Source organism: Penicillium alfredii, assembly GCF_028826965.1.
Source record: "Penicillium alfredii strain IBT 34128 chromosome Unknown utg000010l_segment0_segment0, whole genome shotgun sequence".
Lineage (NCBI taxonomy): Eukaryota > Fungi > Ascomycota > Eurotiomycetes > Eurotiales > Aspergillaceae > Penicillium > Penicillium alfredii.
In genome coordinates this window covers 1-19,802 of record NW_026622707.1, presented here as the reverse complement: position 1 = coordinate 19,802, position 19,802 = coordinate 1, and the positions used below count along the sequence as shown (strand labels likewise).

At 49.0% G+C, this 19,802-nt stretch overlaps 7 protein-coding genes across 7 annotated transcripts; 3 read left to right on the top strand and 4 right to left on the bottom strand.

The window, feature by feature from the left end:
• Nucleotides 1–1,066: 1,066 nt before the first annotated feature.
• NUU61_007543 (uncharacterized protein) lies at nucleotides 1,067–2,412 on the top strand (the record flags this gene model as incomplete). Its single annotated transcript, XM_056658068.1, has 3 exons — nucleotides 1,067–1,325; nucleotides 1,420–1,669; nucleotides 1,731–2,412. The coding sequence occupies 3 exons, from the start codon at nucleotides 1,067–1,069 to the stop codon at nucleotides 2,410–2,412; spliced, it is 1,191 nt and encodes a 396-aa protein (XP_056508361.1).
• Nucleotides 2,413–3,070: 658 nt separating this feature from the next.
• Nucleotides 3,071–4,529, top strand: NUU61_007542 (NAD(P)/FAD-dependent oxidoreductase; the record flags this gene model as incomplete). The annotated part of the gene is made up of 6 exons (XM_056658067.1): nucleotides 3,071–3,127; nucleotides 3,176–3,220; nucleotides 3,279–3,326; nucleotides 3,382–4,272; nucleotides 4,323–4,396; nucleotides 4,448–4,529. The coding sequence occupies 6 exons, from the start codon at nucleotides 3,071–3,073 to the stop codon at nucleotides 4,527–4,529; spliced, it is 1,197 nt and encodes a 398-aa protein (XP_056508360.1).
• Nucleotides 4,530–4,621: 92 nt separating this feature from the next.
• NUU61_007541 (sugar porter family MFS transporter) lies at nucleotides 4,622–6,514 on the bottom strand (the record flags this gene model as incomplete). Its single annotated transcript, XM_056658066.1, has 6 exons — nucleotides 4,622–4,890; nucleotides 4,948–5,164; nucleotides 5,230–5,326; nucleotides 5,386–6,194; nucleotides 6,248–6,374; nucleotides 6,441–6,514. 6 exons carry the CDS (start codon nucleotides 6,512–6,514, stop codon nucleotides 4,622–4,624), a joined length of 1,593 nt encoding a protein of 530 aa, XP_056508359.1.
• Nucleotides 6,515–7,986: 1,472 nt separating this feature from the next.
• On the top strand, nucleotides 7,987–9,542 carry NUU61_007540 (enolase C-terminal domain-like protein; the record flags this gene model as incomplete). The annotated part of the gene is made up of 4 exons (XM_056658065.1): nucleotides 7,987–8,169; nucleotides 8,231–8,836; nucleotides 8,893–9,150; nucleotides 9,210–9,542. The coding sequence occupies 4 exons, from the start codon at nucleotides 7,987–7,989 to the stop codon at nucleotides 9,540–9,542; spliced, it is 1,380 nt and encodes a 459-aa protein (XP_056508358.1).
• A 59-nt stretch (nucleotides 9,543–9,601) lies between these two features.
• NUU61_007539 (C6 finger domain protein) lies at nucleotides 9,602–11,635 on the bottom strand (the record flags this gene model as incomplete). The annotated part of the gene is made up of 5 exons (XM_056658064.1): nucleotides 9,602–9,794; nucleotides 9,848–10,495; nucleotides 10,548–11,384; nucleotides 11,441–11,530; nucleotides 11,583–11,635. 5 exons carry the CDS (start codon nucleotides 11,633–11,635, stop codon nucleotides 9,602–9,604), a joined length of 1,821 nt encoding a protein of 606 aa, XP_056508357.1.
• Nucleotides 11,636–18,957: 7,322 nt separating this feature from the next.
• Nucleotides 18,958–19,528, bottom strand: NUU61_007538 (C2HC-type zinc finger protein; the record flags this gene model as incomplete). Its single annotated transcript, XM_056658063.1, is given in 2 exon segments — nucleotides 18,958–18,976; nucleotides 18,987–19,528. The coding sequence occupies 2 exon segments, from the start codon at nucleotides 19,526–19,528 to the stop codon at nucleotides 18,958–18,960; spliced, it is 561 nt and encodes a 186-aa protein (XP_056508356.1).
• Nucleotides 19,529–19,575: 47 nt separating this feature from the next.
• NUU61_007537 (uncharacterized protein) lies at nucleotides 19,576–19,802 on the bottom strand (the record flags this gene model as incomplete). Its single annotated transcript, XM_056658062.1, has 1 exon — nucleotides 19,576–19,802. A coding segment is annotated over one exon (227 nt), but the record flags the coding sequence as incomplete, so codon positions are not given.

The following is a 19,802-nucleotide window of genomic DNA, read 5'->3' as shown; positions in this document are numbered from 1 at the left end:
AAGGATCGTATCGAATATCAATCACCTAAATCTGGTGCCACTATCTAAACAAAGGCAGACGTACAGTCGTGGCTTAAAATTAATTATTTATCGTGGCTGTCTTGGTCGGAGCTCCATTTACTGCGCAGAGTTTCACCGCATGACCTTCAAGAGTATCGACAGCAAAGCGAAAAGGAGACTAGCATGATTAAGCCCAGGCAAAAAGTGCGATCCCGATCAGACGCCACTTTAAGGCCGATGCCGGACTCACCGAAAAGAGTCAAAATTATCTGATCATCAGATACAACCCTCTGGGGCCACTAGCTTATGGTGGGTATAGTTGAGATGGGTGCCATTGGCCAAGATCTTGAGACACAAAGAGGACTGAGCAAGACGTGGAGCTCATTGGAACTTGGCCACAAATTCGCTGGCTTCACATGGCTACTTGCAATGCATATCAGATTCAGGGTACCCAGACCGGGTCATGAGTGGTCTGTTGCGCTTTGGCCTGTAGCTTAGCCGTAGAAAAGTTTTAGAGCAAATTCTTTTTCATTTCTTTTTCCCTTTTCCCCTTCTGGCCAGGGTCCGCGACATGCGCGAAAATCTCCATATCGTTGTATTTTAAATATCCGAATTCCTCGATATACCGGTACTCGACATTGAGTGATTCAATTCCTTCCCTGAGCCTACATCCCTGACTCTTTTCAAGGAGATCCCTTGGAACAGCTAGGCCAAGTCGTTTTCTGTCTAATATTCTGTCGTTGCCAGAAATGCGGTTCCGGCTTCCTCTCAGGCGCGACGAGGTGCCAGTGGCGGAATTGCGGCATCGACTCGACGATGCTGAGGACCGCTCGGCCCGGCATGATCCCAAAAGAAGCGGGAACGGGCACAGTGCCTGTAAACGATAGCTCAAGTGACATTGTAAACTCCGAGTTTCCATATGGTGTGCAGAGCGCCCAAGCCTTGACCCAGGACTGGAGTCGACAGTATCTGATCATGGCTTATGTTTTTGTGAGTGGGCTTCCAGACCCCTCGAAGGTACTTGGAAACTAACAGCAAGAACAGCATCTGGACCATCAGTTTCGACATGTCATTCTCATCTGGGGCTGTGAACACGTTGACTCCGTATGTCACCGGCGTCTACAAAGAACACTCGTTGACAGCCACCACTACCATTCTATTCAGCCTGGTTGGGGCCTTGATCAAGCTGCCATATGCAAAAATGCTCGACATTTGGGGCCGCCCGCAGTCTTTTGCTGTGATGACCGGCTGTATGACGCTGGGCTTGGTGATGATGGCTGCGTGCAACAGTGTCGAGATGTACTGCGCTGCCCAGGTCTTCTACCGTGTGGGATACAATGGAGTTAGCTTCACCATGACAATCTTCATCGCCGATACTTCGCAGCTAAAAAAATCGGGCATTCTGGATTGCTTTTACAGCGTCCCCATACATTGTCACGACCTGGGCCTATGGCCCCGCCGTAAGCAGCATCTTAGCCACTACTGGAATTCCCTGGGGGTTTGGGATTTTCTCAATCGTCACCCCGGTGATGTGTTTGCCATTATTCTATCTCTTCTATTACAACCAGTCGAAAGCTGAAAAGGCAGGACTCATCTCCAAGTCCCAGACAGACCGTACGCTGTGGCAGTCGATCATTCATTACGGCAAGGAGTTTGATGTCATTGGGCTGTTACTTCTGGCCGCTGGTCTCTCCTTATTCCTTCTTGCTTTTAACTTGTACGCCAAACAGCCAGGATGTGGAAGGCCCCATTGATCATCAGCTTTTTGATCATCGGACCCGTCTTGCTCGTGGCATTTGTCCTCTGCGAGAGATACCTGGCACCCGTCACATTCATTTCATGGCGACTGTTGACCAACAGAACGGTCTTTTTCACCTATGCGATGGCTGCGAGTATATCTACACCTCCTGGTACCTTTGGGACAGCTATTTTTGGTCCATGCTCATCGTCGTGTTCAGCCAATCCACCACTCATGCCACCTACATCAGCAACATCTACACCATCGGTTCTTGCTTCTGGTCGGTCGTGGTGGGCATCATCATCCGATTTAATGGGCGTCTCAAATGGCATGCGCTGTACTTCGGCGCCCCTCTCAGCCTCCTAGAGGTTGGCCTGATGATCAAGTTCTGCGAGGCTGGCGTGAATATAGGGTACATCATTATGTGCCAAATTTCCATCGCCTTTGGTGGTGGAACATTGGTGATTCGCGAGCAAATGACCATCATGGCTGTGTCATCCCAACAGGACACTCCTTCTCTTCTTGCCATGGAATCGATGTTTATCAACATCGAACAGGCTGTGGGGTCAACGATTGCCGCCACCTTATGGCAGGGCATCTTCCCCGTTAAACTCCAGGAGTACCTGCCTGCAGATGCGATGTCCAATTTTGCCCAAATCTATGGAAAGCTTTAAGTCCAGGCCTCTTACCCCGTTGGTACCCCCGCACGCGATGTCATCAATCGGTCGTATTCAGAGACACAGCGACTGATGCTCATTGCGTCCACCTGCCTGCATGTGACCACAATTTTCACGACTATGTTCTGGGAGGATGTTAATGTGAAGGAGATTAAACAGGTGAAGGGTCGCGTGTTCTAGTTGTTGCCCAAAGGGGTGTTATAGAAGAAACCTTTTTATAATAGCTTTGGCGAGAGAAAACCCCTTGAGACTAGCCACTGTTCTGACATTTGAAGAATTACCGTTCCCCAAAACTATTGGCGATATACCAAGATGCAGTAGGCACTGTGGATGCACGGATGTATTGATAGGATGTGTCCGTCTGACGATGAAAATTCAACCATGGCCCAGGATGTGCATATTCCAGGATTCACGGTTGTTCGACTTCGGATCAAGGGCAACGTCCTTCGGAATTGAGTGAGATTTACTGTGCTGGGCCGGGTATGACCTTCTCCGGATACCTCGGAGTTAGGCCGAAAGAGGCAGGGCCCTCGGATTTAATCAGATAAGGCCATCAGATAAAATCTATCCCCGGCTTATTTATAGAGCCGCAGTCTCACCCCCTCCCCCCCCAAAAACCCCAGCAACAGCTGTATATTCAATATCCAACTTCAAAATGGCAACCCAGTCACTACGAAATATTATCGTTGTTGGAGGGTCGTTTGTGGGTCGAGTGAGTGCATCGTGTTCTCTACAGAGCAACCGCTAATCATGTTGCTAGATAACCGCTCAGGAACTGGCGCGGGTCATCCCTGCGACGCACAGAGTAGCTACCACTACCATGACTTCCTATGTTGAATATTGTACTGATATCTTGATTGCAGGTGCTGTTGACTGAGCCCCACAGCCACTTCCACCATCTGTTTACCTTCGTAAGTAACTCGACACATCTCGTGAGACGACCGAGAATAACAATGTTATCCACAGCCTCGATTTGCCATCGTCCCTGGTCAAGAACATAAAGCATTTATCCCATACAATGGAATCTTCTCGGCGGTGCCGAACCCAACTTCACATGGTGTTGTGCCAGCCCGCGTTCTGTCAGTGGCATCGCAACATGTGGAGCTCGATCGCGAATGGCAAGGCTCGAAACAGATTACGTTTGATTTCCTGGTTCTCGCCACGGGAACACGTCTTTCTCAGCCAGCAGGGATGAAGAACGACGACAAACCATCATCCGTGGAGTATCTGCAGAGGCACCAGGCGGATGTGAAAAGATCACGGTCGATTCTCATTGTCGGCGGCGGCGCGGTCGGTGTGCAGATGGCAACCGATTTGAAAGAATACTATCCTGACAAGAAGGTGACGGTTGTTCAATCACGACCACGCGTGATGCCGAATTTCCATCCCCAACTGCACGAACTCATCAAGCGGCGGTTCGATGAGCTCGGAGTCCAACTCATCACTGGCTCTCGGGTCAAGATCCCCCCGAGTGGATTTTCCAATGACGGCAACGAGTTCCCCGTACAGCTCACTAATGGTACTACGGAGTCGACTGAGTTGGTGATCTTGGCAACGGGACAAACCCCGAATAATCAAATGGTCGCGAATCTGAAGCCTACGTCGGGCACTGATGCTATAGTGAACCCAGATAACGGGTTTATTCGCATCCGACCAACCATGCAGTTCCAAGACGAGCAGTATCCGCACTTGTTTGCCGTGGGAGATATCGCAGATACTGGAGCTCAGAAAGCTGCTCGGCCTGGGGCCGCGCAGGCGGCCGTGGTTGCTAAAAACATTCAGTCTCTGATTGAGGGACGAGCACCGGACGAGGCCTTTGTCAAAGGGCCAGGTGCAATCCATCTCACACTTGGCATGGTACGTCATTTCAATCCCCCGACTGGAACTTTACTCACTACCTTCCGAAGAAATACAATGTGGTCTTCCGTAACCCGAATGTGGCAGAAGGTCAGACAGAACCTTGGATCAATGAGAAGGATGAGTGAGCTGCCCATTCCCTAATTATACGTACATCCTGCTAATAAAGTGACAGCGGCCGCGAAGATATGAATGTGGAAGCCATGTGGCAGAGGCTAGGTATCGAAGTGGAGAATCCGCCGCAATATCATCTGTGAGATGGCATCTGGTTTTCCCAATAAGCTTGTGTAGCACAAGGAGCTGCATCAACTTCATTTCGAGGCCAATCAGCTCAAATAATCCATGTGTTCTAAGCGCTTCCTCCAACTCGCTCATGATGGACCGCTGCTGCTCCTTTCATTACTTCCCTTCCTAGCTCCGTGTTTTCCACAATACGGCGCCTCTCTGCGACAGCAAATGTCTCGGGCCGCTCGCGCTGCGTCATCTCCGGTTTTCCACACACGAATACGGAGGGATTTTGAATGAACATCTCATCCATGTCCTCGAGTGTGCGGCGTGAGGTTTCGGGATAGAGGAGGAACACAATCGGAAAGAAAGCCCAGCCAATAATGGCAAAAACTGGATGGGTGGGTCAGCAATCAGGCTTGACAAGGCAAATTGTACGGAGGGGCATACTTAAATAAAATCGCCAGTGGAGATTGGTGACTCCGACACTAGTAAACTGGGTCACGATAAAACCGCCAATCCAGTTGGTGGCTGTCGCCGCGGCGGCGCCTCGCGTACGCCAGCCAAGCGAGTTAATTTCTGAGTTGTAAACCCAAGGGACTTTGGCGAAACTTGTCCCATAGAAGAAGTAATACAAGAAAAACATGGCGGTAGTCACACGACCCATCTGCTGTTTGTTAGCGCTCACTCCTTCTAATGTACCAGGAAACTACATGTTATAGTGTGACTTACCAGGCGTTTTTGGGAACTGTCGCTCTCCCCAGTCTTGAGGCAGATGGCAGCAATAAGATAGCATGCCCCCATGGTCATCGAACCGTAGAGCATCAATCTCAAGAAATTGTTAATAAGGCCAGGTCTGTTGAGAAAGCGGAGAGAAGAGTCACTCACTTGCGACGACCAAATTGATCGATTATCGCGAGGCAACAAAAGGCCGCGAAGAGATAAATCGTTCCGTTGACAGCGGTCAAAAGACGACTCTCTTGCTCAGGCAGTCCAACGCTGTCTTGCAGCAAGGTTGGAAGGTAGTAACCAAGAGCATTGACGCCGCTGAACTGTTGCATAAATTGCGTCCCACATGATAAGAGCAGTCGTCGGAGATTTTGTGTCTTATCGCGGCACAGCAAGACATCCATGGTAGGCGCGCGATCCTTGCGCTCAACCTCCAGCGCTGACTGGATACATAGATATTGAGCTGTCACTTCGTGGTCATCGATCCCGCTGCCCTTGCCTTCTAGTTGGGCCAGAACCTGTAGCGCCTCCTCGTGTCGGTCCTTGAGCAACAGCCATCTCGGCGACTCGGGGATCACGAGAAGAGCAGCGGCAACAACCACGGGGAAAATCAGCTGGAACCCGAGAGGAAAGCGCCATTGAAGGGCCTCGCCCTGGAAGTATAGGCCATAATTCATCCAGTTGGCCAGACAAAACGCGGCAGTGTTTGAAAGGGAGCCCACCACCACAAGCTTTCCACGCGCGCGAGGACTAGAGCATTCTGCTTGATAGACAGGGCAGGTAGATGAGGTTAGTCCCATGCCAAACCCATTGACGATGCGGCCCACGATCATCTGAGGCAGTTCCCATGAGACTACCTGTAATATTGCGCCGATGGTATTACAGAGAAGACCAAGGGCAACCGTTTTCTTTCGACCCATTTTGTCACCCAAAGTAAAAGCGACTATTGCACCAAAGAAGGCACCCAGCTGAGATGCCATGTTAACACAAGATTGAGAGGACACCCTGCCAGAAAACCTACAGAAAAACAACTGGAGGTGATCCCAGATATATTCGAGTCGCTTGTTTCGGGGAAATGTTTTTTGAAATCCGCTGAGATGAGAACCCCTGAGAAGACACCCTGATCATAACCGAACCATGCCATCGAACTATATGGAACAGCGGCAAGTCAGCAGCCCGCCGGCTTAGTTGCAGCGATGGGATGAAAAGCCTACCAGGCATTGGCAATGGTAATGAGAGTAATCAGCCATGTTCCAGTGAGGTAACTCGAGAGCCGCAATCCGGCCATTTTCTTCAGACATGAATTGCTATCATGGGCAATGTGAAGGGTTTCGCAATACGCGATTCACGCTGGCGCCAGCGATCAATGGTGCCGAAACTGTAGAAAGACCCCGTTTTCTGGCCAGCTAGGCTTGAGATCGCGTGGGTCTGTAGGGGTCAAATACCTGAAGGGCTCGGAAAGCGGATTCGCGCCGTTCGGATGGCTCGGGAGATGGATGATCACACAGAATCACCCACTATCCTCGAGTAAACGTGTTCCAAACACCAAGTCTTTGAAGGATTGGTTGATCCTTTGCAACACTGAGATCTCAAGCTCTATGGAGACAAGAGAGATCGAGGGGTGGAGAGGAACACGAGTGTTTCTGAGGAAAGCCCCCACGGGGGTGGACTCGTTCGACCGGGCCGCGGACGGGCGGCAGACCCACCCGGGCGCTGTGGGGATGGGCGGCAATCATGCCCGCTTGAACAGTATAAAGTCTTGGTTAGCTCGAGCACTGTGCCGTTGAAAACAATATCACAATATGAGTAGATTGGAGCTTGTCAGGGTCCCGAAGGCCTGATTTGTGATTTATAGACGATTTGATCTATACTCTCCAACGACCACGATTCGTGAGATCGCTGTGCCCCTATAGATCTAGCGAGCGTAAATTGATTACAAAAGTACGGGACATAGCGAGTCATATTAATAGAAAACTAGAAGTGAAAGTATAATACTAATACGTCATTTTGGCGCCCGATAATCTGATTCCACTCGACTCTACTCAATAATAAAGTCCCTTAGGATAAAGTTGGGCCATTCAACTATTAACTCTCTACTACCTCCTAAAACTACCCGAGCAAAGCGAGAATAAGCGGCTTGTAGAAAAGAGCACCATTGGTATCTAAAGTAGAGAGGTAAAAGAGACTAGGAAAAAATATATAAGCCGAGCGGCTGAATGTATCCTTGTGCAGTTCTATATTCCGTTGTAAACAGCAGCATCCACGAGAAAGTAATTTACTTAACTCTTGCACTATATAGGAAACAAATCGGCAAATTACTTGCATCGCGAAGAATATAGGCGTATTTATAAGAATGATCACCTACCTCAGGGTTTATGAATCCACCATGTCACCATACTACAACTAGAAGATTATTGACTTACTGGCTATCAGTAGCTATTATTCTCTTGAGTCTTTTCATTCATCATCGCGAGCAGATGTCGGAGACCGGCTGAGTGGCTGTGACACAATGGCATACGTCGCAGGGTTATAACGGGGGGAGGCGGCAGCTCCACCAACTCTAGTGGGCCCAGTGCTTGTTCGCAGTCATTTCTGCGGGCCATTCCTGGAGGGGCACGGCATCTGACCGAAGCTACACCTGTGGACTCCTTTGGAGTGGGGGTAGATTTGTGAAGGAAGGAGGAGCTTGGGGTATGTAAATAACGGTCAAATCTCCTTTCTGTCTGAACTCTCTGTGTTAACTTTCTAACATTCTTCAAAATGGGCTCCCATCCCGCGGTTACGGAACATGATGTCACGATCACTTCTTTCGATGTCGTGGACTTGCGCTTTCCTACGAGCCTGGATGGAGTTGGTTCGGACGCCATGCACGTAGGGACGAACGGCTCGCATCCATACGTTCAGCTCAAGACAAACCATGGAGACTTGATAGGCGAGGGCATTGTAGGTTTGCCAGCCCATCCATCAGTAACATTCAAGGCACTGACACCCAAGTCCACCGCAGGCGTTCAGTAATGGGCGTGGCAGCGAGCTGGTCTGCATGGCACTTGACATCTTCGCGCGTCGGGTAGTTGGAAAGACAATGCACGAGCTAACGCGCAACATGGGGAAGACCTGGCGATACATGGTGTCTGATTCACAATACCGATGGATTGGGCCCGAAAAGAGTGTCACTCATCTGGCTGTTGCCGGAGTCCTCAACGCGGTCTGGGATCTGTGGGGTAAGATCCTCGGCAAGCCGGTCTGGAAGATTGTCTGTGACATGAGCCCCGAGGAGATCGTTGGATGTATTGACTTTCGGTATATCACCGATGCTATTACTCCCGAGGAAAGTATCGAGATGCTGAAGACGACACAGAAGGGCAAGGAGGGTCGCTTGCAGGAAGCCGTGGAGAATCGAGCAGTCCCGGCATACACGACATCTCCGGGGTGGATGGCTTTCTCTGGAAATCGTATGCGGGAGGTGTTACAAGAGACGATTGCCGCTGGATACACGACATTCAAGTTCAAGGTGGGCACCAGTATCGAGGCCGACCGGGAAAGGCTATCGGCAGTCAGAGAGGTCCTGGGCTACGACCAAGGACATCAGATCATGATTGATGCAAACCAGGTATAGTCACAGGAAACAGGGCCTCGCTATCTTTCAATCACTGATGTGGATCCAAGGTCTGGAGTGTTCCTCAAGCAATTGATTATATGAAGCAGCTGGTGGAATTCAAACCAGTGTTCATTGAAGAGCCTACCAACCCCGATGACGTTTTGGGGCACGCTGCTATCCGCAAGGCCCTGAAACCCTATGGGGTCGGAGTCGCAACAGGCGAGGCCGCACAGAATCGAGTGACTTTCAAACAGCTTCTTCAAGCCGAAGCTACCGACGTCTGCCAGATCGATGCCGTTCGGCTGGGGAGCGTGAACGAATGCTTGGTAAGCTGCCCCCCCCCCCCCCCAACAGACGACTCTGTCGCTCACTGTGAACAAAACAGGCCGTGATGCTGATGGCGCTGAAATTCGACATCCCCTGCGTGCCACATAATGGAGCCATGGGTTTGACCGAGCTGACCTCGCACCTGAGCACTATCGACTATATCGCCATCAGCGGCCGCAAGTCGATGCTCGAGAATGCCGATAGTCATCGAGAGAATCTGCGCCATCCTTCCCAGGTGGAGAATGCACATTATGTCACTCCCCTGGCACCGGGCTATTCGACCGGATATACCGATGTGGCATTGGAGAAGTATACATATCCGACGGGGAGTTTCTGGAGCAGTGATCTGGGACAAAAAATCATTGCTCAGCCCACAGGGGGAGAGTTGTGAACGATACGGGTGGATATGGAACGCCGCGGTCATCCCACCGTACATCAAGTGAGAATAGCCTAGACGCGGGATAGCAGCCTTCGCTTTTTCTGCAAATCTTCGAGAATGACGATGACTGCTTCAAGGCTCGAGAATGCCCACGGCCGTATATTATTCAAGACAGTGCTCTGTAGCTCATCGATGTCAGGGACCAGATCCCGCAGAATAGGACTCAGGGATGCGAGTGTGAGAACAACAATAGCCCCGAGAGATCTGCGAATAGTCAGCATGCATATTTGAGTGATTCCAGGCATGGTATTCCATACGACAAAGAAAATGTCCAGGTGTACTGGCTTGGCTTCGCCAGGGCTGGCGTTGTGTTATAGATATAGTACCGGCAGCTCTCGATACAAAGTCCGGCCTTTTCTATCATGGGCTCGGACACGCGACTCGCACCGTGGATGGCTATATAGAGCACAAAAGGCCTGTAAATGATGTGCCGAGCTGCAAAATATCGTATTCGGAGTATGTCCGGGCGCTCGGTTGGGTTTTCTATTGAAGGGCGGACACCGAGCTCGGGTCGAAAAGCTTCCGGGATTGACGAATACCACATGTCGAGTTGGGAATGTAACTCCTCGCAAACAGTGCTCATGGAGGAGATATCTTCAATGGAAAAATCCTCTTGGGCCGTGAGAGACGTAGATGATAGAGTCAACACATGTTTCTTGCTCGGGTAGAGGGAGTTGTGAATGCGGTTGAGCAATCTGCGAATCGAGATTTCAGCCAGATAGCAAGTCGACTGCATGAATCCTAGATTGGAACACCCGGGAAGACTGATCTCGTCCGTCAGTTGCTGAAGCCCACTTCGCGGCAGCTCTAACTCGGCGAGTCTGTCGCATTCTACAAGGAAACACGACCAGAAAAGGCGGATCACATTTTCACGCCAGTTCGGCCCTTTCTCTTGGTTCACTGCCCTATCACGGCGTCAGTGTTCACATCTTCAGATGATTCTCCAGTATGTCTTACCCGGAGAGCTTGAACTGGAGGATGGTTGTGGCTGAATAAATCAATCGCCAGCTTTGGAGGGGGCGGACAATATAGGCAAAGTAGACGCTAGCCAAGACAAGAGCCTGGGGAAGTAATAGGCTGCAAGAGAAGTACCACGAGGACTGGCTCAGGAGCGTCGGCATGGCATGGTGCATGTATTGCATGCCCGGGGGAGATTGGCTGAACCGAGTCGAGTCGGGACGAACGGTTGCGACCGCCCCGAGCGCCAACACCACCATGCAAAGCGCCGAAGCCGTTCCTTTGTCAGGGCCTGTCTCAAGGAATTTGTTATACATCTCCTGAAACTCGCCTGGGTCTAAGATTGGGTGGTGGTGATGGGCCGACGCGAAGAAAATAGAGACCAATTCGTCGGCGGTCTCGCGTTGAATGTCGATGGATGCCGGAGGGACCGGCCATTGCTCAAACGACAATTCTGGTGGCAACGGGTTTCTTGATTCCAGCAAGAAAAACAAATCGGTCGGATACTCTCCGATCAAAGATTTGACGGGCGGCAAGCTGAGCAAATAGCTCGACGATGTCTTATGCTTGACGGGAATGGTCAATGGGGGGAGGTCCGGGAGCTGCGGCGGAACGTCGAGTCCGGCGAGTGGCCAAGGAGTCGACGAGACGGCGACATTCGATGGAAGATCGGCGATGGGGACCGATGGGTGGGTAGGTGAAGCTTGAGTGGGACCATACGAAGATCCTGGGGTGGATGCCGACAACGTCGAAATGCGGTCCGACTGGGTCTGAAGGAGGGTCTCAATCTCACGAAGTCGGCTAAGGATTTCCCGAGTGCCGCCAGAGGTGTCGATCCTACACGGGGAGTAAGACAAAAACGAATTCCTTTCAGCCCTTCTGAGCCGACATACCTTTGAGATGGGGCATCATCGTAGCGACATTCCACCTCCAACTCCTGGCAATGGGAGCATGACGGTCTCTGAGCATCACATCGTCGCTTCCTACATAGATAGTCAGCATACGCAATTCTCTAGCGCAAACCCAAATACCCACCGAGCGCGACAGAATGTACAGGCCAAGGCCACTCGTTTGCGGTTGAAGCTCATTTCTGGTGTTTCACTCAATTCAGAGTTGCCTCGAGAGAGTCTTCGAGAGAGTCTGGGGGGAGCTCAAATCCACGGGGGGTCAGCTGACGCGGGAGGCCCACCAGGGCACCTGGGTACGCCCCCATTGACCTACTTAAGTATAAGTCGGTAAACAGTGGGGAGGTCTTATTATATGAAATAATATGTAGAAAGATGATTAAAAATATTTAGAAAAGGATTTAGGAAAAGGGAGTTTTTTTTTCTCCCTAAAAATAAAGAAATGGAGTTAAGAAAGTAGCTGTCCCCTCGAGTCGGACTGTTACGGATCCTGCAGACACCAGTTATCTGAGGACCCCGACGATAGTGTAAAGCAAGAATTCTAATGACAGTACAATAACCACAGCTGTATACAGCTACTGTAATACGATAGAATTGAAAATAAGTAGATCGGATTCTGATAATAAAGAGGAGGGTAAAAGGCTAAAGGTAGCTAGCTCCACCGCCGGGTCAAGATACCCCTTAAGTCACCTAACCGCTATATTATCTTTTCTATACTAATTCTTAATATAGGATTAAGAATTTAGGTATATAAGGTCTTTTCTAGATATATATAAAGAATTATAAATAATACCTCTCTCTCTTCTATTATACTATCGATATCTCTATTATATTCCGAGATCACGTTAATATAATTATAGATTTGGAAAAATATATTCTAGCTATTATTGTCTACGAATATTTCTCCTAGTTACTTAAATAATAAAATTACCTTTTTTTATTTCTTCTCTTTACTATTAATAATTATATAAAGATTAGCTTCTGTAGATAGTACTATCTAGGATTTCGCTAATTTAGAGATCTAATCTTTTTTATCCGATTAAAGATCTAGGGATATAAATATTAGATTATTTAATAGTAATATTTTTTTATAAATATTAGCGATCTCTATAAGATTAGCTAGCTAAGTATTTAGTATCTCTTCGGTCTCTATTACTATCTACTATCTCTATCTTATCTAAAACTATCTTAGTTTATTCTAGAATATTAATATTTCTAATTTTTTTATTAATATACTCTTACAATAATACTGATTTCTTCTTTTAATACTATATAAATAATTATAGATAATCCCTAGTATAAATAATATATTTTAATTCTACTAGAAACTAATATTTTTCTTTTATTAGCTCCTCGGACTTTAGTATCTCTATTAAACTAAAATAGATAATTTTCTATTATAAGTCCTAATTTCTTTACTATAGATCCTAGATCTTCTCCCTCGATTATTATTAATCTAAATATAGATTAATCTACTAGCGTTCTATTTTATTTAATATTTTAGCCTTTTTTTAATTAATTTATTATTAATCTAGATTAGTGTTACGCACTAGTCACCTATGACTGTTAACTAGAACGGAAAGGTATACTTCTCTCTAGATACCAAGACGCGTAGGTCTTTTCTAGTTATACTAGAAAGCTAGGGGTCTGTTAGTATCAACGATATTCGGCCTCGCAACTGTACTATCGCCTTATCCGTTAGGCCTTACATAGGCTTAAGTCTATTAAGGTATCGAGGAACGATCAAGAGTGAAGAGCGCCTAATAGGTTAGTACCGAAGTAACTCCCCTATTAATAGATAGTTATCTTAAAAGGAATTATAGTATAAACGAGAACAATCTAAGTAATAGCTAGGTTTATAATATAAGTTAAACGCGAAGGACTAAATATATAATAAATAAGTATCCTTATATATCCTTCGCCTAATATTCTATATCCTCGTTCGTGGTATACTATATATAGATATATAGTAATCCTATTAATATACTATTCGATATACCCTTTCTTAGCGATAGGTTATAGTATATTATTACGTGACTTGTACCCCTATTCGTCGTGTATTGTTACCGCGGGGTTGGTTAGCTCTGATTCCCTCTTACACCTTTGTTAGCGCGAGTGAGGTGTTACGAACTGCTAACTGGTCACGGTGAGTAACGTCCGCAAAGGTGATACTTCTCTAGGAGTACTGCAGGCCTCAAGCGTATCCGCAACCGTACCAATGCCTCGGGGGCCTTCTATGGGCTCGGGTCTCTAGGGTGCTTGCAAGGTGTGCCAGTTAGAGCGCCGGTCAAGTCAGTCACTTAGGGATCGAGGATCACTAAGTAAGCTCCCAAGACCGTTGGAGGGTTGTCGCTATGTTCGAACTGTGAAGTACCAAAGGGTGGTTCCAAGTAACAATGATGGGATTGATCACGAAGAACTAAATACATGTGGTAAAGACTGTCCTTATATATCCCTTGCCCAGTATTCCACGCCCTCGTTTGTGGTATACTGCATGCAGGCATGTAGTAGTCCCATTGATATACCATCCGATATACCATTCCTTGGCGATGGATCGTGGTATATTGTCACGTGACTTATACCCTTGTTGTCCTGCATCATCACCGCGGGGTTGGTTGGCTCTGGTTTCCTCTCGTACCCCTGTTGGCGCGAGTGAGGTGGCTTGGTTCGTAACATCATCTCCCCCTCTTCCAGATTTTCGTCCTCGAAAAGTCCTTAAATTCTCGGTGTCCCCTCTAGGTGAGTTCCCACAATGTTGTCCCGTCATGTCCCCCCGCACTGCCGTTAAACCGAAGCGTAACAAGTACGCTGATAACGCTCGTTTGGGTGATAGGATTGAACGAACTGGTCGCCCCGTGGATTTCCCGTGCGATTATTGTCTTATTCGTGGAAAGTGTTGCATCATGAGTCCTTTCGTGAAGAGTAAGAAGTGTTCGACTTGTGCTCGTCGTGGACACACTTGTGAGAGGAGTTTCCACACAGATAAGGAGTGGGATGACCTGCAACAAAATGAACGAAAGTTGGCGTCCGATCTCGAGGAGGCCCAAAAGCAATTTCTTCAGCATTCGCAAAAGATGAATGAGGCGATGGCAAAGGTCCTTCGCCTCCAAAAACATCAACAATTTCTCAAAGAACGTGGTGGTCGGATGTTGGATCACGATCAGACGACGTTGGATCGGTTAAACGAAGAGGATCCCCCTACCGCCGAGGAATTTCGTGATTTTGATCGGTTGGCGGAGCAGCAGGAGATTCGTCAATTGGCTGCTACGTCGGGAGACGCTAGTCTGATGAGGATGACTCAGTCTCTGGATCAGATGCCTCCTGGCTTCTGGAGTGTCGAGGCTGCGATTGCCGAAGGGAATTTCGATCTATCCGCTGGTGGAACTGTTGAACCAGCTGAGAGCAACCCGTCAGGTGCTCAATAGGTTCCCAAGTGTTTTCAGAGGTATCGTACCCCTTCCATTTGACAAGGTAGTGAGGCTTGCCACTGATGCGTTTGTTGTCCAGAACTTTTTCGACTTCATATTCGTTTTCGGTTTCTTCTTCGATTTCCACGTTGGTAGCGAGTTCGGCGTTTTCTGGTGCGGGTTCGAGTAACGAGATATGAAACGTTGGGTGAATGCGTCGCATGCTTTCTGGTAGTTTCAAGCGAAAATTGACTGGTCCTGTTTGTTCTTCAATTTCGAATGGTCCCAACTTCAGGTGGTCGAGTTTCGCGCTCGGTCGCTTGGTTTTGATGTTTCGTCGTAGGAGGTAGACCTTCTCCCCCTTTTTCAGATCAGGGCCGGCTCGGTGGCGCTGGTCGTAGTGCGTTTTCATGCGTAGGTTCAGAAATTCGATGTCTCGAGCCATTTGCATGTGGAGTTGCTTGATCCCGGTGGTCAGTAGTCTTGCGGATTCTGCCACAGTTCTCTCGTTTCGGGGTTCTCCGATTAACTTGGGATTATACCCATAGTTCGCGAAGAACGGCGATTCCTTCGTCGTTGCATGCATCGCGTTGTTGTAAGCGAATTGTGCAATTGGTAACAATCCTGCCCAATCGTCTTGCTGGTGGTTCACATGGTGTCTCAGGTATTGTTCCAGAGTCTGGTTGACTCGTTCTGTCTGTCCGTTGGTTTGCGGGTGATATGCAGTAGAGAGTCTGTGCTCAATACCCATTTGGTCCGCAAATGATTGCCACATATTGGATGTGAACAGTTTGTCTCGGTCCGATGTGATCTTGTCGGGTACTCCATGGTTTCCGAAAACGTAGCGAAGTAGTATATTCGCCATTCGGTTTGCGTCGATGCTTTCTTTTGTCGCAACCATATATGCGTACTTTGTGAGTCGGTCGACAATGACCATGATCATATCGCAACCTTCTGATTCTGGTAGTTTCGTGATAAAGTCCATGGTAATCCATTCCCATGGCCGCGTTGGCGTGTCTGCTGTCTGCATTTCCCCGTAAGGAAGGTGTCGTGATGGCTTGTTCCGTTGACATGTGTCGCAACTTTTGATGTACCCCCTTACTTTTCGGTGCATGTTCGGGATGTAGTAGTTGCGTGAGATATGTTCCATTGTTTTTTCAACTCCCATATGTCCGTGCGTCGGGAAGTCGTGGTGTTTTTTGATGACTTCGTTCTGCAGCGATCGTGGAACATAGATCAAGCCATGGATGATGACGAATCCGTCGTCGCTTGTAGTGCCGTTGTGACGTTCGTTCCCGAGGACTGCTTGCATTGATTCGTCCTCGGCGGTGGCTCTTCGGACCTTGTCTAGCCATCCGTCGTCTTCGATTTCGCTGGTTGCTGCGAGTATTTGTCGGTTGTAGACGATGTCTCCTTGGTCGTTTGTAGTGAGGATAGCGGGCTCCGCTTCCTTTGTGCCGATCTGATAGTCAGGTCGTCTGCTGAGTGCGTCTGCGACAGCGTTTTCAGTCCCTTTGCAGTGAACAATCTTAAAATCGTATTGTGCAAGGGTTTCAGCCCATCTAGCTTGCCGTCGAGTGAGTTTCTTCGTGGTGGTGAAGAATGTCAGGTTGTGGTGGTCCGTCTTGACCGTCACAGTATGCTTTGCTCCTTCGAGGTACGCTCTCCAGACTTGAAATGCTGACACTATAGCAAGCAGTTCTTTGTCGTGGATGTCGTAATTGAGTTCTGCGGGGATCATCTTCCTAGACCAAAATGCGATTGGTCTGGGCTTTCCGTTTTCGTCCGGCTGGGTCAGTTGTGCTCCCAGGGCGTAGTCTGATGCGTCGGTTTCCATCGTGGTTGGCTTTTCGTAGTCGAAGATTCCAACGACTGTTCGTTTCTCGAACAAGCTCTTGAGTTTTTGGAATGATTCTTCTGCTTTGTCGTCCCAGTTGAACGTTTCTCCCTTCTTGGTGAATCGGTATAGTCCGGCGGCGTATTTCGAGTAACCCGGGACTAGTTTCCGATAGTAATTTGCCAATCCAAGAAAGCTTTGTACGTCCTTGACGTTTCTGGGTGTGGGCCATTCCACAATGCTTTTGACCTTTTCTTCTTCCATTCCTAGACCGTCGAGGCTGATGGTGTATCCAAGGAAGCTGGTTTCCTGGACGTGGAATTCGCATTTCTTGAGCTTCAGAGTGACTTTGGCTTCTCTGAGCTTCTGCAGCACCTTTTTGTTGTGTTCAATATGTTCTGCTTCGGTCTTGGAGAATACTAAGATATCATCCAAGTAAGCGATAACAAAAACATCGAGGTATTCTTCCAGAACGGTGAAGATGAACCTCTGGAACGATGCTGGTGCGTTGGTAAGACCAAAAGGCATAACCACATATTCGAAGTGTCCGAATTTGGTCCTGAATGCTGTCTTCCATTCATGGCCTTCCTTGATCCTGAGCCGATTGTAAGCCTCAGTGATGTCGTACTTGGTGAAGTATTTGGCTCCTTGAATGCGGTCTTGGATCTCGTGAATCAGTGGTAACGGATGTCGATCTTTGATGGTAATCGAATTTAATTGTCGATAGTCCACACAAAGTCGAAGACTTCCATCTTTCTTTGGTACGAATAGGATAGGATATCCTGCTGGTGAGGTGGATTTCCGAATGTATCCTTTCCTCAGGTTCGTGTCGATGTATTCCTTCAGCGTCTCCGATTCCTTCTGTGAGAGCTGGTAAATTGGTCTGAATGTAGGCTCCTTGCCTTCTTCGAGGTTGACCTCGTGGTCGTACGGGCCATGCTCTGGTAGCGTGCCCTCCTTTGGTGGCGTAAACACATCCTGGAAGTCTTGGTATTCCTCAGGAATCTGTGTTTCTTCCCCTGTTGCACAGAGGGCTGTGGAGCCGTGTTCAACCATCACGTACTCCCTTAGCTCGTCGTCTGTCATATCCGGTCGTTGCTCGGTGTTGACGATGGTACTGGCTTCCGTTGCCTTGTACTGTGCCCCGCCTCTGGGCCGAGTGCTCCTCTTAAGTTTGCCTTCGTGAGGGCCTCGAGGGCCACCTGTCACCCCTTGACTAGGTCCCTGTGCTGGTCTGTATCTGTTCCCGGTCCATGTCTCACTGGTTTGTCGGCATTCACATCGGTTGAAGACAATGAGTCCTTTCTGCCAATCGATAGCTGGGTTATGTCTTCGTAACCACGGAACTCCTAGCACGACGTCGTACTGCCCGAGGTTGGTGATGTTGAAGTTGATTGTTTCAAAATGATTTCCCAAAACCATCGGCAGGTCCCCTGTTTCGTGCGTAATTCCCGTGCTGAGTGGTTCTCCATTGAGTCCAGTAAGAGGTAAGAGCTCCTCTTTTCGTCGCCGCTGGATTGTATATTCCTGACAGCACTGTGGGCTCATGAAGTTTCCGCTGGCTCCTGAGTCGATCATCGCTCGCATATTCTTGTATGCGACGTTGACGAAGACTTTCATATGTGCCCCCCACTGTGTTGCTGCGAGTTGTGGTGTGGGTGCAATTTTCTTGTTGCCGTGCCATGTTCCTGTGTATTCGGGCTTCCACTGGGGTCGTTTTTCCCATCGCAAAGGTCTCGGCTCAACTCCAAGGTTGAGTTTCCCTGGGTAGTGGAGCATGCAATTGTCGTCGTAGCATCCTACAACCGCCCTGATGTCATGTTTCGGGTGTCGTGCGTATCCTCGACACGCGCATCGTGGATGCTCACATGGACAGGTTGGTTGGTCCTGGGATAGCTCTTCCCGAGCCGACTCATCCTGTTGGCCTTTTGTCTCGTCACTCGAGGTTTCTCTGTTCCTGGGGTTTTCCTGAGGCGTTTCCAGGATCGTCTCTTCCGTTTCTGGGAGTGTGGGTGGAGTTTCTGGGATCTCCGGCGTTCCTGGGATTTCAATTGGTGTCCTCAGGATACCTGTGCCCCACTCCTGGGAATCGTCCGACAATTCCTGGGAGTCGATGGTGTTCCAGGGACCGTACTGGGTCCATCCTTGACTCTCAATATCTTCTGAGCCTTGCTTGAAGCGCTCAAAGTGTTCCTCCGCGCTACCAGCTTGCGCGGGCGTCCTAAGGACTAGGTCGTCCATATAGACCTCGTTGTTTTGTGTCAGTTCCGCGGCATGATCCTTCGCGTACATCTGCGGCGAGTTTTCGATGATTTCATAGTCGATCTCTGGGAATTCTTCGTCGTCTGTTTCGGAGAGCATTCGCTCATCCCGATACAGTCCTGGTGGCTTGCTCCCATCCACAATCATGGGGCCTTCCCAGTCGCGCTCCTGCGTCGCGTAGAGCCGTTGAGGCTTCCCTTGTTCTGGTTTCTCGGTGCCAGTAGTGTCGTACGCACCTCTTCGTTCTTGGGTCGCGTTCAATTGTTGGGGTTTCTCCTGCCTCTTGCTTCGGCAGTCCTTGATTCGGTGTCCTGGCTTACCACAGTTGAAGCACAGGTTGTTGTTTTTGCGTCGTTTCTGTTCTTCGGTAGGCAGCCTTGCTGCATCGAGTTCCATTGGTTTGGGTCCGTAGGGGTCGTTGTCCCTTCTCCCAAAGTTCCGTCTTTGTTGGAATCGTCCGCCGTTTCCTCGTCCTGGGTTACGGCGCCATTGTTTAAGTTCGCTTTCTTCTCGCTGTCGGTCGTAGAAGCGGTTATCGATTCGTACAACAGTGTCGACGAATTCATTCATGGTGGTAGGTCGTCCGATTCGAGCGATTTCGTCCTTGATGTGTGATTTCAGCCCCCATAGAATGGTGGAATCAAAGCGTAGTCGTCCCATCCTAGGATTGCGGCGTGTGCCATGAACTCGGCAACGTAGGCTGTTGCGGAGGTGGTTTGTCGAGTTCGTGCAAGTTTCCGTTCAGCCGTTGCTTTCGCGTCGATATCGCCGAAGGTTCGTTCAAGCAATTGTCGGAAGCTGCTGTATCGCGAAAAGATGCCCTGGGCCATGGCAGACCAGGCGT